Raw genomic sequence first — 21,776 nt, forward strand, 5'->3', positions numbered from 1 at the left:
GGGCTCCCGTTGTTCAGCCTAAGTTTGCCCTTCCCCAGGCTTACTACCTGTCTAACCCTGTTGTTTCTACCGACTCAGAAAAAGGGGGCTCCCCTACATCTTTCACTTGGTTTCCACATGAAAGACACAAACCACATTTTTCCCCTTCTTTTTGCGAAGCTTATACAGAAGCGCAACTGAGCATTATCAGTAAATTTAGGCTTACTTCCTGGAATACTGGGCAGCTGATACGTTTTGTGGAGTTTTTTGTTTGTTTGTTTGTTTTTTGCAGAACTTACTGAGCAAACTATTTTTGAGAAAAAAAAAAACCACCAACTTGAGCAAACAACAGTTCTGGGATCAGGTGCCTTTTTCTTGGGGGTGGGGGGGAGGACAAAATGGCGTTACTTCTGTCAGGCTTCAGGCTTAAGGACATGACCTGTTTCATAGGTACTCCCTTGATTAACTGCTCCAGGTGAAAGGTACTCACAGGAGTACATGGTGAATGGAGCTCATATATTTATTCTAATCCCAGGATCTTGCCTAGGCTTGAACACAATGCAGGGATCTAATGAGTTTAAAGGTCTCCCCTCCACCCTCCATGCCTGATAACCCGCCCACTCTGCACCCTCAGTCAGCAGGAACTGAAAGAACTTGAAAAACACCTTTGCTCAGAGTCCTCCCCTCAGGGCTGAGGGAGCAGGACAGAACTCCTGGCGGCCTGCTGGGCACGGCAGTGTGCAGGGAGGAGACAGGCGGACAGCTTTGGTAAGTGCAATCCAGTCTGCAGCATGCGCCCAGCACTCTGCTTTCCCCGGCAGAGCAGCCCTGCGTTCAGTCTTTGTAAGGTTCCAAGTGAAAGGAACCCCACCACCATCGTTCAGGGGAAAGGAATTTATTGGAGGGAGAGCAGACTGCCAGGCCCACGCAAGAGAGGGGAAGGGAGAAGAGAACGGGAGGGAAAGAAGAGAAAAACAACAATAGAGAGTAAGAGAGAAAAGGAAAGGGGGGGGGTGACCTCAGAGGAGGAGGAGGTAACTGCCTCCAGGTAGGCTAGTTACCTAGGTAACAGGTGGGGGGGCATCTGCTTGGGGCCCTCCTGGGGGTGGACCTTACGGGTCTTCACATCCGTTTGTATGATTAGAATCAGAAAGGAAGTCATCTCCCAGAGACTTGGATCCCAAACTCATCCCATGTGCCTTTGAACAAAAAGATCAAGCGCCAGGCTCCTGGTGCTCACGCCCGTAACCAGAGCTACTCACCAGGCTCGGATCCGAGCACTGTGGTTTGAAGCCAGCCTGGGCAAAAAAAAACTCTCAATTAACTAGCAAAGAGCCAGAAGGAGAGGTGTGTGTCAGAGCACCACACTTGAGTGAAAAATCTAAGCGGGCCCAGCACGCGCGCGCACGCGCGCACACACACACACACACACACACACACACGGGAAAGAGATCTTAAATCACACCACTAACACCCCCAGAGAGACTCATGTCCTTCCAGACAGAACAGGAGCCTCCTGGAAAATGGTGAGTGTAGAAGGCAGAGACTGAGGCAAAAGGCAGGGAGGTAGGGTCACATGGTAAGGACAGACGGACTATGACCTCAAACAGGTCATGTCCCCCCTCCGTATCCCCCCTCCGCTGAGAGACCACAGGCCCATGCGGAATGTAAGCCCAAGTGGGGTGAGGGGCAGCCAGGTGGGGCAAGCTACCCAGCTCAGCCAGCGGGGCCCTGCCGTCCATCCCTGACCAGCCCGGCAAGGAGTGCGCGGCAGGGAGACCGTTTACAAGGCAAGTGCAACTAACCATCGGGAACCCCGGTTGCTTCTAGAGCCTCAGACATGCACAGGAACAATGGGCAAGGCCTGGGAGACATTTCAGAATCGTATTTTAGATCAGTTTAAGGCTGAATTTTCCCCTCTAGCAACTCTAGCAAGTAGCCCCAGCTGTCTCCTAACCCTGATCCAGCGGGAAGCGGGAGGAACGCGGGGGAGGCCGAGGCGCGGCCCCGACGCGGTCCCGTCAGGACATGAGGTGGATGGCCTTCGCTTTGCGGATGAGCCTCTCGGTCAGTGGTGAGTTGGGCTTCAGGGCATCGCGCTCCATCAGAAGACTCCTAAGGAAACATGGAGGTTCTGTTGTGGAACCTTCCCAAAGGAGAAGGGTGGGGGGCACCTCTAGCAGGGAAGAATTGGACATCGCGCGAGAGCACGCTGCGATTCTGCCTTAGGAGATCTATGGTGGTGACAGTAGGTTGCATGGTGGCACTGATGTTGTGGCCCTGTCCACGTTGGGACCCACTGGCTCTAGAGCTCGTCCACCTGTCACAGCCCTCTGCTGAAGACAGAGGGGCAAGGGGCTGGGTGCTGGAGGCCATGCCTGTAATCCCCGCTACTCAGGAGGCTGGGATGTGAGGATCCAGGTTCAAAGCCAGCTCAAGCAGACGCATCTGAGACCCCTATCTCCAACTAAGTGGCAGGAAGCCAGAAGTGAAAGCGTGGCCAAGTGACAGTGAGAGAAGGAGACCCTGAGTTCAAGCCCCAATACCAGCACCCAGAAAAAAAAAAAAGAGGGGGTCAGGACACTGAGGAAAGGGAACCAACCACCTCATGAGTGGGATTGGGAAGGAAGGAATGAGCGGAGGGAATGGATGTTGCTAAACAAAATAAATGTAAAGTGCATATCACCCCAAATGGAGAAAGTGTCTGTATTGTTAAAGATCACAGACTTCATAAGCTATGTAGATAGAGTAGAACAACCATTTTCAACACTGTGAATGTCAAAATGTATTTCTGTGAAATATACATAACTTAACCTCCCTCCCCCCCAAAAAAGAAATGAAATGTACTTGCCTTGCCCCTCTGTACTTCACTTTGACAATAAAGAATGAAAAAAAAATACCTGAGGCTAGGTTCTTTGTAAAGAGGCTTGTGTAGCTTAGAGTTTGGGCCCAGGTGAAGGTCCCATGGCAGGGTCGACGTGGAGGAGAATGGGAGCAAGAGCTCCATGCAAAAGAGACAAAGCACAGCCCCTTCTGACAGCCTGCTCTGCAGAGCGCTAGCTAGGGTCCCTCGGCAACAGCACTAACATCCTCAGAGGACGGAGCCCATCACATGACCATCCCCCATTGGGCCCCACCTCTTACAAGTTCTGTCCCCTAGCTGGGCGTAGGTGGCTCACACCTGTAATCGTAGCTACTCAGGAGACAGAGCTGAGCTAAGAAGTGCAGTCCAAAGCCCGCCCAGGCAGAAAAGTCCATGAGACTCGTATCTCCAGTTAACCACCAGAAAGCTAGATGTGGGGCTGTGTGTCAGTAATAATGCTTCAGCCTTGAGCAAAAAGACAAGTGAGAATGTGGAGGGGGGGGGGGCAACCCAAGCAAAAGGCACAGCATGTGCAAAGGCCCGGGGCCTGAGGGAGCAGGGTGTGTCTGGCCGTCGGGGTAGCTCAGCTGGACTAAATGGGGAGTGGGCTGGGGAGGCCGGCCTTTGGGCCCCTAGGTGGAGGCTGGCTGGCTTCCTTGGGTCAAACTGAGTTTGCTGAGAAAGATAGAACAACCACATTCTTTTCATCGTGTGCTTTCACCACTGCAGCACCGGAGGCCGTGGAGCCTGGGGTACCCCCACAGGGAAAGCCACGTGCGGGGGGGGGGGGGGGGGGCTCAGCCGCCGCCCTTGGTGGGAGGGATGGGCGCTCACCGGGCCACGTTCTTATTGGCACTGGACGTGCAGTTGAGGGCTGCGTGAATCAGGAGCTGGTTGAAGACGTCTCTCTGCAGTGGCGGGAAGGCACGTTAGGCACGGGTGCGGTGGGGGGGTGGCGGGCCCACCTCCCGGGCGCGGACACGCCCACCTCCCGGGCGAGGCCACGCCCACCTCCCGGGCGAGGCCACGCCCACCTCCCGGGCGAGGACACGCCCACCTCCAGAGCGAGGCCACGCCCACCTCCCGGGCGATGACATGCCCACCTCCCGGGCGCGGACACGCCCACCTCCCGGGCGAGGACACGCCCACCTCCCGGGTGCGGACACGCCCACCTCCGGGGAGGATACGCCCACCTCCCGGGCGAGGACACGCCCACCTCCCGGGGAGGACACGCCCACCTCCGGGGAGGACACCCGACCGCCTGGCCCACCTGGGCGTTGCTGCCGCCGATCTCGACGAGGCGGGTAGCGGATGGGCAGCAGGAGCTCCAGGGCGCGGTCCGGGTTCCCGCTCTCCGTCTCCACCAGGGCCTGGCACAGGGGCAGCCCCACGTCCCGGGCCAGCAAGTGCTGGCAGTTTTCCCCCGGGGCCCTGTCACCAAGACAGAGCCTCAGCAGTCACCCCCAGGGCGCACGTCCGCCTAGCCTAGCCCGGGGGGACTGGGGGTGGAGCCGTTCACCACCGGCGGGGGACAGACGCGCGGCAGCAGACGCAGGGAGAACCGGGGACTCTGAACTCAGATGGGGCCTGGCATATCCCGTGCCCGGGCCCCCTGGCCTCACCCGACTCCCCCGTGAAGCGGGAGTGACAGAGGACTGCAGAGGAGCCGGCAAAGGCCTGGCGCGGCAGCTGGGCTCCCACGACCAGCAGGAGGCCGCGGCCAGGGCGCTCCTGCCTCCCTCCCCCCCCCCACCACCATCGCTGAGCAGCCCCGACACAGGAGGAAATGGGCTCGGCGCCGAGGGGCCCTGCTCCTTGCCCTCCACTCCAGGCCCCGTTACATCTCCTGACGCTGAAACCCTCAGCCCCTGGAGGACGGAGGGGCGCAGCTCTGCGCTTAGGGATGCCAGGGGCACCCTGCGAGTCACACCCGAGAGGCTCCAGCGACCTCCAGGGACACGCCCCGGGGGTGCCCAGCTGGGAGCCATCCCCCCTGGGGTCACCCCCTCCCATTGGGCATGGCAGAGCCCCGGCCCCCCTCTCCCCCCCCACCCCACCCCCGCAAGGGGCTCAGGAACCACATACCCGCTGGCCTCCTTCAGGGTGGTCAGCAGCTCCTCTGTGGTCCGGGCGTCCCCGGCCCCCAAGGAGGACATCAGGATGTGTGCGTCGTTGAAGAGCAGAGCGTGGTCCCGGTTGTGCTTCCGGGTCACGGGCAGCACATCCTGCCACCGCTGGCCCACCGGCACCCCTGGAGACAAGGAAGGAGGCTGGGTCCCTCCTGCCCCGGGACCCTCCACCTGCAGTCCCTGGGGACCCCCGCGGCTCCGTTCCGGGTGGCGAGGCCCGTGGGCCCTTGGCTTTAAGAGTCCCTTGCTTAATAAAAAGCAGTGAATGCAGAACGGAAAATGTAAGGACCACTGAAGATGATTAAGCAGCCTCTGACATACCCAAAATGTACTTTTTTAACTTCTTCGAGTAGTTACCACAAGCACAACTGCTAGTATATAACAGGTGCTCAATGAAAGCCAGCTGCATTGATATGTGCACGTGCAGAATAACATGGCAAACCTCCATGGTGTAACCAATACATCCTAAAATCCAAACAGTGACAGGAAAGCAAGGCAGGCGCTCCTGGGGAAGGGTCCTGGCAGGAGTGGGGAAGGCCACTGGAGAGGCTGAATACGCTCCACGGCTTGACAGACATGCGTGAAATGAACCATTTGCAAAGGCCAGGCCGGTGGCTCATGTTTGCAATCCTAGCTACTTAGGTCAGGATCTCAGGATCTGGGTTGGAAGCCAGCCTGGGCAGACAAATCTGTGAGACCTTTATCTGCAAGGAAACAGCATAATATCCCCAAGTGGAGCTGTGGCTCAAATGGGAGAACTCCAGCCTGGAGCGAAAAAGCTAAGGAACAGTGGCCAGGCCCCGAGTTCAAACCCCAGGACAGTTGGAACTGGTTTAAGAAGAGGGAGAAGGAGTGAGGGAGGATGGAGGGGTTGAATTGCAGGACACTCTGCAAAGGGAACCGTGGAAGCCCCTAGTACACGTGTTGTGAGCTAACAAAAACATTCTAAGTCAGTAGAATGAATAGCTCACAGCCTTCTACCTGGATGCCGAGGTCTCTCAAGCCCCCCCCCCCCCCGCCTTTGTACTCAGAGGAAATGAGAGGCTCCTGGGCCCCGTCTGGAGTCTGGGTCTCCAGCCCCAAGGCAGGCGGGCAGAGTCCTGCAAAGTTCCACGTGGCTCTCAGCTCTCGCTTCCCCTCATTGCTTGCGTGCGTGCGCAGGGTGGGGATGGGGCCCTGGGAGGGTGGAGGGGCGTGGGGGGGTGACTACCTTCCATCTGAAGGCGGTAGAGCATGGAGCAGCTGTCCACCACGTCCAACATCGTACCGCTGGCCTTCAGGCTGGGAAGGATCTAGAAGACAAGGGATGACAGAGGCTGGGCTCAAAGGGCTGCAGGACCAGCTAGAGTCAGCCCGTGGGCGCCCTGAGCAAAGCCTGCTCTGAGCCACTGCCACCACTGTCACCCGCCATCAGGAGGGCCACCCTCTCCAAGGGCTGCAGGCCTCCGGTGAGAACGAGGCAGGCGGGAAGAAGGAGCCCACGGCACTGAGTGCCCGGCACGCCGGGCACACCCAGCCCCGGTGGGAGACCGGTCTGCCCCAGTCACCGTTCTAGACTGGGCTTTCCTGAGCAGGCGAGCGGATCCACACCTCTCAGAACACAGCCACCGCTGTCCTCATTTCCCCCCAGGAGCCACTGGCTTCGAGGGGATCAAATGACATACTGTATTTATTTTTTTGGTTGGTTGTGAGGCTTGAACTCTGGGCCTGGGTGCTGTCCCTGGGCTCTTCAGCTCAAGGCTGGCGCTCTATCACTTGAGCCACAGCACCACTTCCCATTTTCTGGTGTTCATTGGAGATAAGAGTCTCATGGATTTCCTTGCCCAGGCTGGCTTTGAACTGTGATCCTCAGATCTCAGCCTCCTGAGTAGCTAGGATGACAGGCGTGAGCCACCAGCGCCCGGAGGAGACATTTATTTATTTATTTATTTATTTATTTATTTTTTTTTTTTTTTGCCAGTCCTGGGCCTTGGACTCAGGGCCTGAGCACTGTCCCTGGCTTCTTCCCGCTCAAGGCTAGCACTCTGCCACTTGAGCCACCGCGCCGCTTCTGGCCGTTTTCTGTCTATGTGGTGCTGGGGAATCGAACCCAGGGCTTCATGTATACGAGGCGAGCTCTCTTGCCACTAGGCCGAATTCCCAGCCCCCGGAGGAGACATTTGTCTCTAGGGTTCAGACCCCAATCACTTGATCTTGGCAAAAACCAACCCTTGAAGGACTGGGCTCCAGCAGTCACCCTGGCTGGGACAGGCTGATGGCCCAGGCTCTGGGAGCGGGAAGGCAGGACTGGGCTCCAGCTGTCACCCCTGTCTGGGACAGCCTAAGGACGCCAGGCTCGTGAGCGGGAAGGCGGGCTGAGCCATTGAGCACACGGAGCTGCCACACTTACATGGTTGTCATAAATGGTCAGCGCAGCCTCATATTCACCCTGGAAACAAAGTTGTCATGGTTAACATCTGGGAAAGGCAAAAGGAGACAAGACATGCCCCAGAGACACCCCACCCAAGCCCTCCCCCCAGCACCTGCCCCCCCCCCATGTGCCCCTCCAACACGGCCTGTACCTCCTTACAGGGCCTGGTCACAGGAGGGGGAAATCAAACCTCTCCCCTCCCCCCTCCCCCTAGGAGACAGCCAAACCTAAGCTGCCCTGAGGGGTCAAATCCTATGATGTCATCACACTGTTTCTTAGAACACTTAACCCAGGCCGGGCGCACCCCAAAATCTGAAACATCCCAGAGGGTATGAGTCCACATCACAAATGCACAACCCTACACCCGCTCTCAATTGAAGGAGTCAGCCTACACAGACAGGCTCGCGAGAGTATCAAGTTCTGTGTGGAGATGTGGCTCTCGAATGGTAGCATGAGCCTTGATGTGGGGGAGGGGGGAAGCCAAGCAAGAGTATAAGGTACAGAGTTCACACACACACACACACACACACACACACACACACGCACACACGGTGTAAAGTTACCTTCAGGCCGTGTGTACAATGGACTTATGAAACGAAAACAGGTTTCACGTTTAGACTCGGGTCCCCTCCCCCAAGTGCACATCACTATGCAGGTGCAAATGTTCCCGAATCTGACACCCGTCTGGCTCCACTCGTCGTGGATAAGGGAGTCTCGAGCTGTGTGGGAACCGCTTTGGTGGCCTACCCGAGCTGTGGCGAGAACTTCCTCCTCATCGTCTCCTCTCCATTTCCCCTGCTCTACCTTCACTGGCCCTCTGCGTCCTTCTAGACGCTTCCTCTCTGCCATGATGGGATCCTCGCCTAATCACGGGGGCCAAGGGGGTCATCATGAAGATGACCCCAACCCTCACCCCTGCTGGGATGTCTCGGTCTGGGGAAAGAGGGGCGCGTGGTGCACCCCAGCAGCGGAAAGGCAGTTGGTCACCGACTGTACACGGTGTGCGTGCAAGAAGCACTGGAAACAGCAATGTTTTGCCTTGGACCCCATCTTGTGTGCAAACACAAAATGTGTCCATGGAAGGGAGGCAGACACTCAGGAGCACTTCTTCCTCCCTCTGCACGCCTGCCCGGAGTAAGGCTCTCTGAAGAGACGGGCACCTTACCTTCTCAACGAAGTACAAGGCCCAGTGCCAGTAGTTATGGCAGGCAAGCATGTCGGAGCTCTGCGGAAAGAGTAAGAGGATTCAAGAACTATCTGAGGGCCGGGTGCCAGTGGCTCCCGCGTGTGACCCTCGCTACTCGGGAGGTGGGGAGCTGAGGCTTGTGGTTCAAAGCTAGCCCAGACAGAAATTCTGTGAGACTATTACCCAGCAAAAAAATATAAAGTGGAGGCGTGGCTCAAGTGTTAGAGCGCCAGCCTTGAGCACAATGGCTAAGGAACGGGCCAGGAGAAAGACAGGGGTTCCATCTTAGCCTGTCGCCTCTCAGTACAGTAGATCGGCCTTGCTGGGCGCCCGGTGCGGGCAGTATTCAGACTGAGCAATCCTCACGCACGCCTTTGTCGGGGGGAAACTGAGGCCAGGCGAGGGGGACGTGGCGCTAGCCCCACACTGGAAGGTGGCCGAGCCAGGGTGGGCGGCGCAAGCGCCACCTCCCAGCTCCCTCGGGTGAAGCGATGGGAGAAGGATGGGATTCCAGGGCTGTGGGGCCCACTGCGCGCCCCACCAGCTCAGGCCCTTGGAGGGGACCGTGTGGGCTGGCTAGCTCACAGCCACACTGCAGTGGTGCCGGCAGCGCCCACAGGGCCAGAGCGAGGAGGGCTGGGGTGTGGCGGTCCCCGCTGCCCCTCTCTAGGCCGGTCCTCCAGAGAAGGCCATGCTGAAGCAGGGTTGTATAGGCCTCCAAGCTGGCCCCTGCTAGAATATTCCGGGTGTGGGAAGTTGCACTCGTGATTCCAGCCAGGTGGCAGCACCTAGAGGGACTTGAGGAGGGACTGAGTTTCGCCCAGCTGCTCGTTTTGTTTCTGTGTCGGTACTGGGGCTTGAACTCAGGGCCTGGGCTCTGTCCCTTAGCTTTTTTTTCCACTCAAGGCTAGGCTTCTACCACTTGAACCACAGCTCCGCTTCGGGCTTTTTGGTGCTTCATTGAAGGTAAGAGTCTCATAGACTTTCCTGTCTGGGCTGGCTTCAAACCATGATCCTCAGCTCTCAGCCTGCTGAATAGCTGGGAGACAGGCGGGAGCCGCTACGTCCTGCTTTTTGCCAAGTTCCTTTGATCTTTTCCTTTCAGAACCAAATGTCTGGGGGCCGACACAAGTCTAGAGTCGTGTGGTAACTGTTGGCAGGTGTTGGAGGGTCATGGAGCTCTAGGGATTCCTTCGGCCTGCTCCAGCCAAGCCCAATTCCCTGAGAATTAAGTGAAACCTGGTGTTCTGTTCATAAGGCCTTGCCGGCCTGGAGTGTCTGGGCTCTCCGCCACTTGTGGGAGCCGTACCTTCCACTGGGCCTCGGAGCCCTGCATGAACTCCAGCCCGTTCTTCACATCCCCTCTCATCTCGTAGATGTGAGCCATGGTATGCACGGACCACGCGTCCGAAGGGGTCACCGACAGTGCCTGCGGGGGGAACGTGTGTTAGCCGGGCTCCCTGGGCGAGGTGCAGGGGTACAGCCTGGACCCCTCCAAGGGGGACCTGGGCTCAGGCTCAGAATGAATTAGTTCCAGTGAACAACCCCACTTCCCGTGTGTCTGGGGCCCGCCAGCCTGCAATACCCACCGCAGGTGCTGCCCGGGAAGAGGCTCACAGCCAGTTTTACAGGCGAGGAAACAGGTTCGGGGGGCTGACTGGCTGGGGGCTCGTCACCGATGCCCCCTCCCCAACCACTATGAATGGCCGAGTCACCATCCTGCCTCTCTGAACCTCAGTTTCCCCAAGGTGGAGGAGCCATTCATTCTGTCTTTTCCCGTGTGTGAACACAGCTCGGGCTGTTTGTGCTTTAGGGGGCCCCTGGCTACCCCCCTCCCACTGACATTCACGGGGCCACCCAGGTGGCTTTCTGGGCTCCGGCAGAGTCAGAATCTTTGCTGTCAAAATGGCTGCTTGACACAAGCACCACCATTTTAAGAGCAGCCACCATCTTGTAGAAAGCTGTTTCCATTAAGCCCCATCCTGTCATAAGACTGCTTTTCAAGGCCTGGGTGAGTCTGATCACATAATATTATCAAAATGAACTCTGGGAAATAGGAACAAGAGGGCTTTCCTTTGTCTTGGTTTTTTTTTTCTTTTTGTCTTATTTATTTGTCTTTGGGAGGGTAAAGGGAGGCACAGAAATGGAGGGACCGAGGGTGAACAAACCCACCGGTGGTGCTCAGTAGACACTGTGGGAAATGAACTAGAAGAAGACTTGTGGGTGGAGATGGGAGGGAAAAACTGGGAGAGAGCAAGGGAAACGGGCGACAGAGTCCAAAAAGAAATGTGCTCATCACCCGACTTATATAACCGTAACCCCTCTACACGTCACCTTTACAATAACAATAATTTTTTTTAAAGGGTTGTTTTTCTAAGAGCTGAAGATGTCGGGCTCGAATGGCGGAGTGCCAGCTGAGTCTCCTACCGGGCATCCTGGCACTGCTTAGTTGCTCAGATATAAGTTCTTTTCTAACTAGCCAGTTGTGCAAGATTGTTTTGTTTTTGTTGGTTTTTTTTTTGCCAGACCTGGGCCTTGAACTCGGGGCCTGAGCCCTGTCCCTGGCTTCTTTTTGCTCAAGGCTAGCACTCTGCCACTTGAGCCACAGCGCCACTTCTGGCCTTTCCTATATATGTGGTGCTGGGGAATCGAACCCAAGGCCTCATGTGTACGAGGCGAGCACTCTTGCCACTAGGCCATATCCCCAGCTCCAGTTGTGCAAGACTGTGAACATCCTTTCTGATCAGTCAGAACTAAGGGCTGTAATGCATTCGGAACAAAACCACCCACTTTGCTTGCATACTTATTTTCTTGTTAGAGCACGCCCTTTTGTCTTGCTGAATTCCTTCCCAGCTGGCTCCTTATTCCTCCGTGACACCCCTATATCCTAAGATACTTCCGTCCGCCAGCACGGCAGCTCCCACACTACAGCTGTTCACAGCGAGGGCTGCCCCACGACCCCTGAGCTCCGCAGTGAGCCGCCAGGCAAGCACGACACCTGCAATGACTCTCGCCTCCTGGTGGCTTTGTGCAGCTATTCATTTGCCCAGTTGGTCGGCTGAGGGCCCGCGGGACGCCAGACTCAAGGCAGTCCACCGGGGCTCACGGGGGTCGGCCACCAGACGACAGATGCCCTAGACCTGCTGCCTCCGCCTCCCGCACACTGTGCAGCTAACACCACAAGCACCAAGCGCCTCTGCCCTCTGCCGGGGCCCGGCACCTGCTGCAGGGATTCGGGGGACGGGTCCACAGCAGGTCCCCCCTCCCTGCTCCCCCCTCGGCCTTCACGAGCCTCCGGTGTTCCTGGGACCCGGGGCGAGACAGCATCCTCCCCGAGGGCGCTCGGGGCCTTGCGGGGACCCTGCAGGGTGCACTGGAACAGACTCTGGGGGCCCCTGCTCGGCATGCTGTGTTCACACAGGGCAGACTCCAAGGAGGACTGCCAGCCCTGCCAGGGCTCTGGCGGTCAGCTTCACCGCTAGCCTGGCCACACTTCCTTCCTGGGTCTTGTCGGCTAGCCACCCTGGGCTCTCCCTACCCCCTGCCCTCCCCCGTCCCCGCGCTGGCCTGCTGCGCTCGCCGACACCCACGAGGCCTCTGCGGCCAAGCAGGGCCTGGGGTGGCTGGCCTCGCGCTGGCCGGCACTGTCCCAGCTTGGCCTTCCCGCCCGGTCATTGTCTACTACGGGGCCGCGTGGGGCCCGCAGCACGAGCGTGGCGGGAGCAAGGGGCACGAGGGAGCAGGCAGGGCTGTGCTACCTCCCTTGCTCCTTGTGAGGCCTGAACCGACGTTGCTGGAAGGCTCCTGGGGGGACCTGTCCCATCGGCTCGCTGTGGGCTCCCACGCCCCCCAGCTTCTGCCAACCCTCAGGTGTCTAGATAGGTGCCAACCACCTGGAGCCCCACTGCAGTGACCTCTAAGGGACAGTCCTGTAGCCCATCCCTGGGCAGGAGGGCCTGGCCATGCTGACCACGGGCCAGATGGACAAGGAGCGACCCAAGTGATCTCTAGCCCAACTCAGAGCTAAAGGTCATCATCCTGAGACCTGGGTGTGGACTCGGACTCTTATCTGGGCAATTTTCTGATACCCCACAGGGTGCCCAGGGTGCCCACCTAGAAAGGTGGGGCATTGCCAACGAGGGCAAGGGCTGGGGAGAAAATCCCCAGTGGCGCAGCTGGGGTCTTTTCCATCAGCTTAAAGGACAGCCACCAGGCCTGGTGAGGTGCGGAGCCCACCTCTGGGGCGAGGCCCTGGCCTGGGCTTTCTCTGAGGCCTGGTCTCCTTCTCTAGGCAAGAGGGAGTTTGGTATCATGTGGGCAAAAGTGGGCAAACACACTGCGCCAGTCCTGAGCATGGCCCACGAGCTCTGACAAGCCAGTGTGAGCAGCAGCCTCGCCCTGGACCTTGGCCTCTACGCCCACGAGGATTAGAGGGAGGGGCTCCCAGCGCTTGTGCCGCCTTGCTTCCCGGCCTGTCCCCTGGCCCTCGGCCCGGGCCTGCAGGTGTGTCCACCAAGCTCCGGGTCCAGTCAGCATGTTCCGGGACGAGCCCAGCGTGGACCCGGGCTCCGCGGGCGGTCCTAGCAGGCTTTCCACTGAGGGACAGGCTTGTCGGCGGCACAGCCCCTGCTCAAGGAGAGAGCAGCCAGGTCAGGAGATCCCCGCGTGGGGAACCACGACGTGACTTCTGGAAACGTTCAGGGAAGAAGGAACAAGGTCTTGTCCACTTGGCTATGGAGCGCGTACCCATCCTGGCAGTGCCCGGTGCGGTGTAGAGCCGGACGGGGCTGACAGAAGCCCAGAGCTGTGCGGGGGGGGGGGGGGGGGGGGGAGGGGCCCTAACGCGCTCCACCCCGGCTGCTGACCACTCCGAAGGGACAGACACCTGCAGAAGGGCCCACCTACCTCTTTGGCCAGTTTTTCTGCCTCACTGTAGAAGTTTGTTTCCATCAATCCAAAAGAATACATGCCTTTCACGTAGCTAAAAACAGAGAAAATGGCTCAAAAAAATGAACTAGCAAAGCAGATTGAACTGCATCCTCCCCTTGCCACTGAAGACCTAGCTCCTGAGACCTGAGAAGAGACCATCTTTGCACACATAATCAACGGAAGATGGCTTGGGTCCTGTGGGCCACTGCTTTCCTGTTTGTGAGGCGGAAGTCCCCACAGGTACGTGGAGAGACAAAAGGATGGGACGGCGAGGAGGGAGGCAGAAATCGGAGACATTTGGCCACAGAGAAGGCCAAAAGATTCCAGCCCCCACCAGAACTGGAGCTGGCCAGGAAGGACACTCCTAGAGCCTCTGGGGGAAACCGGTCTTGCTGATGTCCTGATTCTGCCTGGTAGAATGGCTAGCGTGAGGCCCCGAGTTCAAATTGAGCTTGTGGGGAGAGAGGACACGATGGTGCTCAGGAGGTAGAGGTGGGAGGATCCCACAGGACAGTCCCGGGCAGAAACTACAAGACTCTAACTGAACAACAAGCCAAAACCAAAAGGACTGGGGGTGTAGCTCAAATGGCAGGATGCCTATCCGGCAATCTGAGGCTCTGAGTTCAATCCTGGTCCTGTGCACACATCGGGTCATGTGACTCTCACTCAGAGGCCTCAGAAGAGCTTCTGTTTCCCTGGTAGAGAGGTGAGTGAGCAGAGCGCCCGGCTGTGTGGCCAGGGGTCCTGAAGGGAGCGTGGCCTGGCGGTAAGGCCCTCAACCCTCAGGATAGACACGAGTACGGGTGACAAACCTTCACTGCAATAAACTCTGGGGAAAAGGACGCCAGAGCTACTGTTCCTGCAGCCCAAACCATCCTGTCCCGACCAGTACATAACTGTACTACCTCACTAGCAGGGTTATGGAAAGATCCAATAAAGAAGCTTGGTAACTCATAAGGACTAGGGGGTCTGCACGTTACTCTCATTACTCTCACCATGTCTAGGGCAAGGCCGGGAGAGTGGCCGTGTTCTGAGAACAGAAGTGAGAGACGAGGTAAAGGCGTGATGAAGAGGGCGCATACTTGCTAAGGGGAATGTCGGGTGTCCAGAAGGGGAAGACGCGAGCAACAGAATCCCGCATCTGCTCCTGGTAGCCCAGGTAAAAATAGGCATCGTGGGCAAACTTCAGGGCCAACATATCTGTCGGATGGTCTCGGAGAATCTGCTCCCATAGGTCGCTGGCTTTGGAGAAGTTCCTACGAGGTGAGAGAGAGTGCTCAGCCACACTGAGTATCAAGTCCAGACACGTGGGGAGTGGACAAGATGTCCAGCCTCTCAGCCTCCGCTCTGTAGGTGACCTGGCTCCGTCTGGGTCTTGCCGGCTGTCTTGGAGGCTGAGAGGGACGGCATGGGAACTACGGTGGGTGAGGGTCTGGGAGGCGGTGGCCGTGCTTTCCATACTATAGCATCCATACTGACCGGGCCCCAAGGCTCAGGGGTTGAAGGCTCGGCCCCCACAGCCTGTGGGACACTGAGAGGTGGTAGAACCTTTAGGAAGTTCAAGGGAGGGAGTTAGGTCATGGGGGGGGAGGGGGACCACTGAATGGGACACTGAGACCTCGGTCCCTTTCTGACTTTATTTCCAGACTGCCAGGAGGTGAGCATTCCCCCTCTGCCACACACTTGCCACAATGCTCTGCACCACAGCCCCAAAAGCAAGGGGACCAACCGACCACGGGCTGAAACCCTGGGCCAAGGTAAGTCTTTTGTCCTAGGTGGATGATCCCAGACACTTCACCACAGTGAGAGAAAGTCGGCCGACACAAACTGTTGGCATGCAGATAGATGCCGTCTTCTCTCTTCTAGATAGTTCTATAATGTGCTTTTGGTACTCATAATTAAAGTGGTCAGTTTAGCCAGGCCCCAATGGCTCATGGCTGCAATCCTAGCTACGGAAGAGGCTGAGATCTGAGGCTCTCAGTTTGAAGACAGCCCAGGAAGAAAAAGCCCAGGAGATGCTTCTCTCCAATGAACTAGAAAAAGGCCAGAAGTGGAGCTGTAGCTCAAGTGGCAGAGCACTAGACTGAGCAAATAAGCTAAGGGACAGTGCCCAGGCCCTGTGTTCAAGCCCCAGGCCAGCATTTAAAAAAAAGAAGAAGAAGAAGAGAGACCAGTTTAATGTGCTGGTGGCACATACCCGTAATCTCAGCTACAGGGGAGAGGAACGTTCAAAGCACCAGGTCCAAGGCCGACCCCAAGACTCTCACCACACAAAGAAAGCACCTGCCTAGCAAGTTGCGTCCCCGTACTAAGCCCCAGTATTGCTGAAATAAATCAGTCGCCAGCGTACACAATGAAACGTAATAAGTCGCAGTGGGTGGGGTGGGGTGGGGCGGGGTGGGGGGGAGGGGGTGCACAGAGCAGCTAGGAGAAGACTGGTTTCCCACCAGATGACCTCATGCTCAGGCTGCCCGCTCCCCCCGGCACCGAGACGTCCCCGAGCAGCCCCCCCCGCCCCCTCACAGGAGGCCCCTCACCCCTTGGCCAGCGTCTCCACCGCAGACACGTGCAGCTGCTCCCGCGGGGTCAGCGGCTGCGCCTTGGACATCTCCGCCATCTTGCTCACGGCCAGGCCCAGCTCTGGGTTCAGCTTCACCGAGGTCCCGGTGCCCAGGAGCACGAGGCCGTTAGAGAGGACATGGCCCATGACTGGGGGAGGTTGGGAAAGAGCCTGTCACTCGGAAGGCCTGGCCCCACGTGCGGGCTGGACAGCCTGTGTCCCGGGAGGGGCCGGCCGGGCTGCGTGCAGGCGCACTGTGCCCCGGGCCTCTGCCAAAAGGCCCCAGCTCAGCCCCTGGTCGTTAACAGGCTGCCGTGGAACTCAGGGCAACTCTGAGAAGCCCGGAATCTTCCTCACAGGGTGTGGTGCTGAGGGCCGGTGTCTGACGCCCCAGGTGAGCCGTGTGGCCACTCTAGCCCGTCCCCAGCCCGGGAGGGGGGACGCCACTCAGGGGGCGGGCCCGGGAGGGGCTCGGAGCACAGCTGCACGTGGGGCCGCCGTGGTTTGTGGCCCTCGCCGAGGTTTTGTGAAGACCACAAGCCCTGGCTGGACTCCCAGCTGCACCCAGAGAGAAGCGGGGGACACCAGGAATCCACCCACAGGGCGAAGGCCCCCCCTCCAGCCTGCCGGCCCCGCCCTTCCCCAGTCCTTGCGGGGACGGCAGGCCCCTGCTTTCAGCGGGCCAGACTGCAGTGGGTAGGTGGAGTTCCTGCTACTTTGCTCCCCTTACCAGTCCTTCTCCTAGGCCTGGAACCTTCCCCTACACTGGGACCACTTACCCGGGGTTCCTGAATGCCCCGTGCTGACCTCTTCCGGCCCGCCACGTGCAAGGCTGGGGTGTGTGCCAGGCCCCGCCGTCTCACCCTGCCCTAGCAGCTGTCGGGGAGGCTCACTGGTCGCCTGACAAAGGCATCTGGAGTCACCTCATGCGTTCCAAGGATCTGGGCTTCCAATTCAGACAGCCTTGGGTGCATGTCTTACTGTCACTGAGCCTCAGTTTCCTCATCTGAGAAATGGAGTGTTTTTGTGTAGGACCGATGGGAGTTAGAGAAAAGGCTAGAAAGGAGTCTTCTCTAGGGCCTGGTAGTCTTGTGGGAGCGGCTACTACGCCCAGCACAGCTGTGTCAATGCCACCCCCCCCCCCCCCCCGCAGTCCCTCAGCCCGCCTGCCTGGCTCGCGCATGTGCGCCGGTCAGGGGATGACGGAGGTCTGGGTGCGAGCTGGGCTCCTCCGCAGAACAAGCACCACTCACCGAAGGCCGGGTCTGCGGCGTTGAGCTTCGACAGGCAGCCCTCGATGCCCCCGAGACTCTTGTCATTGGTCCACTTTACACACTGGAAGAGAGACGGTAAAACAAGCGTGTCCCGGCGGAGGCCTTCGACGCACAAAAGCAGGCATCTAGACCCACGTTTGTTGCGATGGCTTATTTTGTTGATTTTTATGCTGAGGATCAAACCCAGGACCTCATATGCGCTGGACAGATATGTTAGAAATGAAGTCAGCGGGGGTCCACGTTCAAGACGAGACCTTGGGTTCGGAGTGGGAAATGACTAGTAGCTTCCTTGTATAGTGATTACTGATGTGACGGAGTTCATACATCGGTAAGCCCATGGGTAAACAGGGTGGATTTTACGAGGCAAGCACTCTTGCCACTACTAGGCTATATTCCCAGCCCTACAGGGTGGATTTTAGAAGGGGCTAGTTAGCAAGAGGAAGAATAGACTGCAATATAAAGAGAACTGGCAGGAATTGTTGGTGGGTCAGAAAGCACAGGCTCTCACCGCCCCGGGACAGAGAGGAGTGGAAACGACCTTAAGCCCATCTGCAATACGCAGCTAACCTTCAGAGGGTCACCTGCTCAGAGTTCATCTGAACTGCTCAACAGGAAGTCGTTTAACTTAGGCCATGTCCAGGAGAAAACGTGAGCCCCATATTTCTGGGACCATTGGGGAATGTGGGAGGGGAATCTCCGCATGCTAGGTATAAAATGGCTTGTAAACTCCACGACCATGCCCGCCACCGGACAGACACCTGATCCCGCAAGACCGCTAAGTCTCACTGTGGTTGTACTTCTTGTCTTTTGAGTCCATCCTTTGGGCTTGGATGGGTGAGTGTGTCTTACACACGTGCAGCCCAGGGCTAGGTTTCTTTCTGGAACATTGAATGCTCTCTGGACTCTAACTCAAAGACTCGGTTGGCTTTCTAGGAAGAGATTAAATGCATGTGACTGAAGACCCACTTTCTAGAATTAGTGGTGCCGCCGTCGCCCCACAAGGAGCAGTGAGCGCGGATCTTTCCTCGTGGGTGACCTACATTCACACAGCTCCTTGTTCATGACCTTGAGACCACTCCACAGTTCCCGCTCCTTATCTGTCCTCATTGCAGAGTTAGACAGAGACCTAAAGGCTGGACGGTGGACTTGGCCGGGCACATCACCGTTTTGATGACTTGGTGTGTTTGTTTCTAGTCTTGTGTTGGAGTCTGGTTGTCACTGGAAAAACACTGGAGGGCTAGCCCTTCCAGAGGTGACCATGCCTTCATCAGGGATTAATGGCTTCCTCTTAAGACTAGGCTGGTTCTCCACAAAGTGGACCTGAGCTGGGCTCAGTGGCTCAAGCCTGTAGTCCTAGGTACTTAGGAGGCAGAGATGAGGTCAGTGCGGTTCCCAAAAAATCCCAAGACCACTAGTATCACATTAAGAGTTTGCGTGTGTGTGCCAGTCCTGGGCTTGAACTCGGGACCTGGGCCTTGTCCCTGAGCTTTTGTGCTCAAGGCTAATGCTCTACCATTTGAGCCACAGCTCCAATTCTGGCTTTTTTTTTTGTAGCTAATTGGAGGTAAGAGTCTCACAGACTTTCCTACCCAGGCTGGCCTCAAACTGCAATCCTCAGATCTCAGCCTCCTGAATAGCTAGGATTATAGGCATGAGCTACTGACACCTGGCTTTCACATTAAGATGTTTAAATCTTTCCTTTCAGTTACCTAACCCATAACTTCATAGAATCAAACTCTGGAATATTTATTTATTTATCTATTGTTGGTCATGGGACTTGAACTCAGGGCCTGGGTGCCGTTCCTGAGCTCTTTTGCTCAAGACTAGCACTCTATTATTTTGAGCCATAGCTCCACTTCCAGTTTTCAGGTGGTTTACTGGAGATAAGAGTCTTACTGACTTTCCTGCCCAAGATGGTTTGGAACCGTGATCCTCAGATCTCAGCCTCCTGAGTAGCTAGGATTACCAGCCTGAGTCACCAGTGGCCAGCATAAACTCTGGCTTTTTAACAAGATCCAGGGGAAGCAGGTGTGGTGGTAATGCCTGTAATCCTAGCACTGAGGAGGCAGAGAAAGGAGAATCTCAGGTTCAAGGCCAGCCTGGACTAGACAGTGAGACTCTGTCTCAAAAGAAGAAACAAAACATGATCCAGGACGTTAGTGTCGATTCGCAGAGCCCACAGTCTACGGCAGAACAGAACACAGATTGCCAATAAACAGAGCCAGGAGCACCCACAAGTCAGGAGCATGGGGGAGGAGCGCACGGAGCACTCTATAGCCACCAGGAAGGGACAGGAAGGGGAAATTGGACTAATGTGAAGCACGAAGTAGACAAATAGCTCAAAAGCACCCAGAAAAGTCTCTCAGCAAGGACAAACTGGGAAGAGTAATGTGCCCGAGGCGTGGCTAATGCATGTCATGCGTCTGTTTAGCTTTTAGAAGCTTCCTGAGTCCTTTCTCTGGAAGGATCTAGCTGGTACCCGTGGTCTCACATTTCCCAGAGAGACCGGCGTTTGCTTTCCATCCGGGAATTTCCACCCATGTGCACTCTGGCTTTGCCTCCGACTCACTGGACCTTCCACTCAAGTTCCGCTATGTGTCCTTACCAACGAGCTGGCCCGGCCTTCTTCCCGAGGCCCCTCCTGCAAGTAGGGGATCCTCCACAGGTGCGAAGCAGCCAAAGAGGGCGCACTCACCGCAAAGGCCCCAGGACGGACGGCACGCCTTAGGTAACGGCAGAGCCCCTGGCGGGCACTGGGGGACACCTGCACGGGCCCAGCATCCTCCCCCAAATCCACACTCGAGACCTCAGAACGAGGGCATGCGCACGGGCACTTGGTGCGCGTGCCAGGAAGGCAGGGCCGCACCCCTGTGTGTGCACAGCCTCCAGGTCAACGTGCTGGCTTTTCCTCCGTGGTTACTAACCCTCGCCTGGGAGGGCCCGCAGCCTTCCTCTGCAGGCATACCTGGGTCAGGGTGGCGTCAAACAGCTTGCAGGCTTCATTGCTGGAAGTGCTGAGGGGGAGTCCGGCATCCTTCCATGCCTACACACACAAGGGAGGACAGAACACACGGCCTTACTCCAGAGACCCCCCCCCAAACTGAAACACATACCCTCTTCTGGGTGTGGCTTACACGTGTGACTCACACTTGTAATCCTAGCCATTCAGGAGGCTGAGATCCGAGGACTGAAGCCAGCCCATTCAGGAAAGTCTGTGAGATTCCTTTCTCCAGTTAGCCACCAATAGCCGGAACTTGAGCCGGAACTGTGGCTCAAGGAGGAGAGTGCCAGCCTTGAAGGGGAAAAAGCTAAGGAAGGGGGCCCTGACCCTGGGTCCCAAGTCCAACTGCCAACTCTCTCTCTCTCTCCATCCCAAACATGCATTACAGCTTTCAAAAATCTGTAGTTAGATCTCATAGCAGAGTAGAGCAGACCGAGCTGAGCCTGATGGGCCAGATCTTGACGCAAAGTTCCAGAAGCCTCTAAGCAGCTTTGTGCCCTCGGGAGAGGTCTTCCCTCTCGAGAGGTCTTCCCTCTCAGACCGCTGGTTGCCCTCTCTGGAAAAGTTTCAAGAGGACCTCCAGACAGCCAATCCAAGCGTTGGCAGGTTAAGCCAGTGAACAGGGGTCTCTGATTACCAGGAGGGAGTATCTGCCACCACCACCACCCCCCCAGTCTAGCAAATGCAAGTGGTGAGTGGGCTTTCCACTGGCAGGCCAGAGGTGAGCCACCTGCCAATCACCAAACAACTCCAGTTCCTTTCTCCACTTAAGGGGGGGCTTCAGACCTCCAAGCTTTGCCCGTTGCAAAGTCTAAGGGGCAGCCCGGGTGCCCAGACGGGCGCTAAGTCCCCCGCGCAGAGGAAATCAATGCCCTTTACTCCTGGCCAGTAGCAAAGGGCTGCCCCTTCTAGCCTTGGGCGTTCGTTGACTAGGGGTGACCCGCCTCACCTCTCTGGCCTTCACCTTCCCACCCGCAAAATGGGCTCACAGCCCCTGGTCGCGGGGTGGGGGCTCCACGGAGCCGTTGCCCGTTGCCTGGCGCCCCTGCCGGGCCAGCTCAGCCCAGAAAGCAAGCTTCCAGGAGGTCCTGCCGCCCCCGGACCCCGAAGGTCGCCGCGGGTGGGGTCCCCCGCGGCCCCCCCAGGAGGGTCCGCCCCCCTCCGCGCGGCCCGCCGCGGCCGCTCTGCGCTCGGCCAGGGCTCGGGCCAAGTACGCAGGGCAGTGACCGCGGCCTGACCCGGAGTGCGGGTGGCGTCGGGTCACCCCGGGGGGCAGAGGGGCCGGAAGCCCGGACGGGCCCCCGCGTACCTGGCAGTCTCGCAGCGGCGCGGTGACGGCCATGGTCGAGGTCGACTGGGTCCGGAGGGTCTGGGCTGCGTCGGCGCCCGCTCCGCTCTTAGTGGAAGGGGAGAGGAGGGGCGTGGCGGGGGCGGGGGCACGGAGG

At 57.7% G+C, this 21,776-nt stretch overlaps 1 protein-coding gene across 1 annotated transcript; it reads right to left on the bottom strand.

Moving 5' to 3' along the window:
• Positions 1 to 1,852: 1,852 nt before the first annotated feature.
• Positions 1,853 to 21,749, bottom strand: Ttc38 (tetratricopeptide repeat domain 38). The gene is given in 15 exon segments (XM_048353915.1): positions 1,853 to 2,094; positions 3,677 to 3,750; positions 4,113 to 4,145; positions 4,147 to 4,273; positions 4,928 to 5,093; positions 6,182 to 6,263; positions 7,361 to 7,399; positions 8,547 to 8,606; positions 9,877 to 9,996; positions 13,473 to 13,548; positions 14,579 to 14,752; positions 16,034 to 16,205; positions 17,310 to 17,391; positions 20,296 to 20,373; positions 21,641 to 21,749. Coding segments are annotated over 15 exon segments (1,410 nt in total). The 5' UTR covers positions 21,674 to 21,749; the 3' UTR covers positions 1,853 to 2,000.
• Between the last annotated feature and the right edge of the window lie 27 nt (positions 21,750 to 21,776).

This window comes from Perognathus longimembris, chromosome 1 (assembly GCF_023159225.1).
Source record: "Perognathus longimembris pacificus isolate PPM17 chromosome 1, ASM2315922v1, whole genome shotgun sequence".
Taxonomy (NCBI): domain Eukaryota; kingdom Metazoa; phylum Chordata; class Mammalia; order Rodentia; family Heteromyidae; genus Perognathus; species Perognathus longimembris.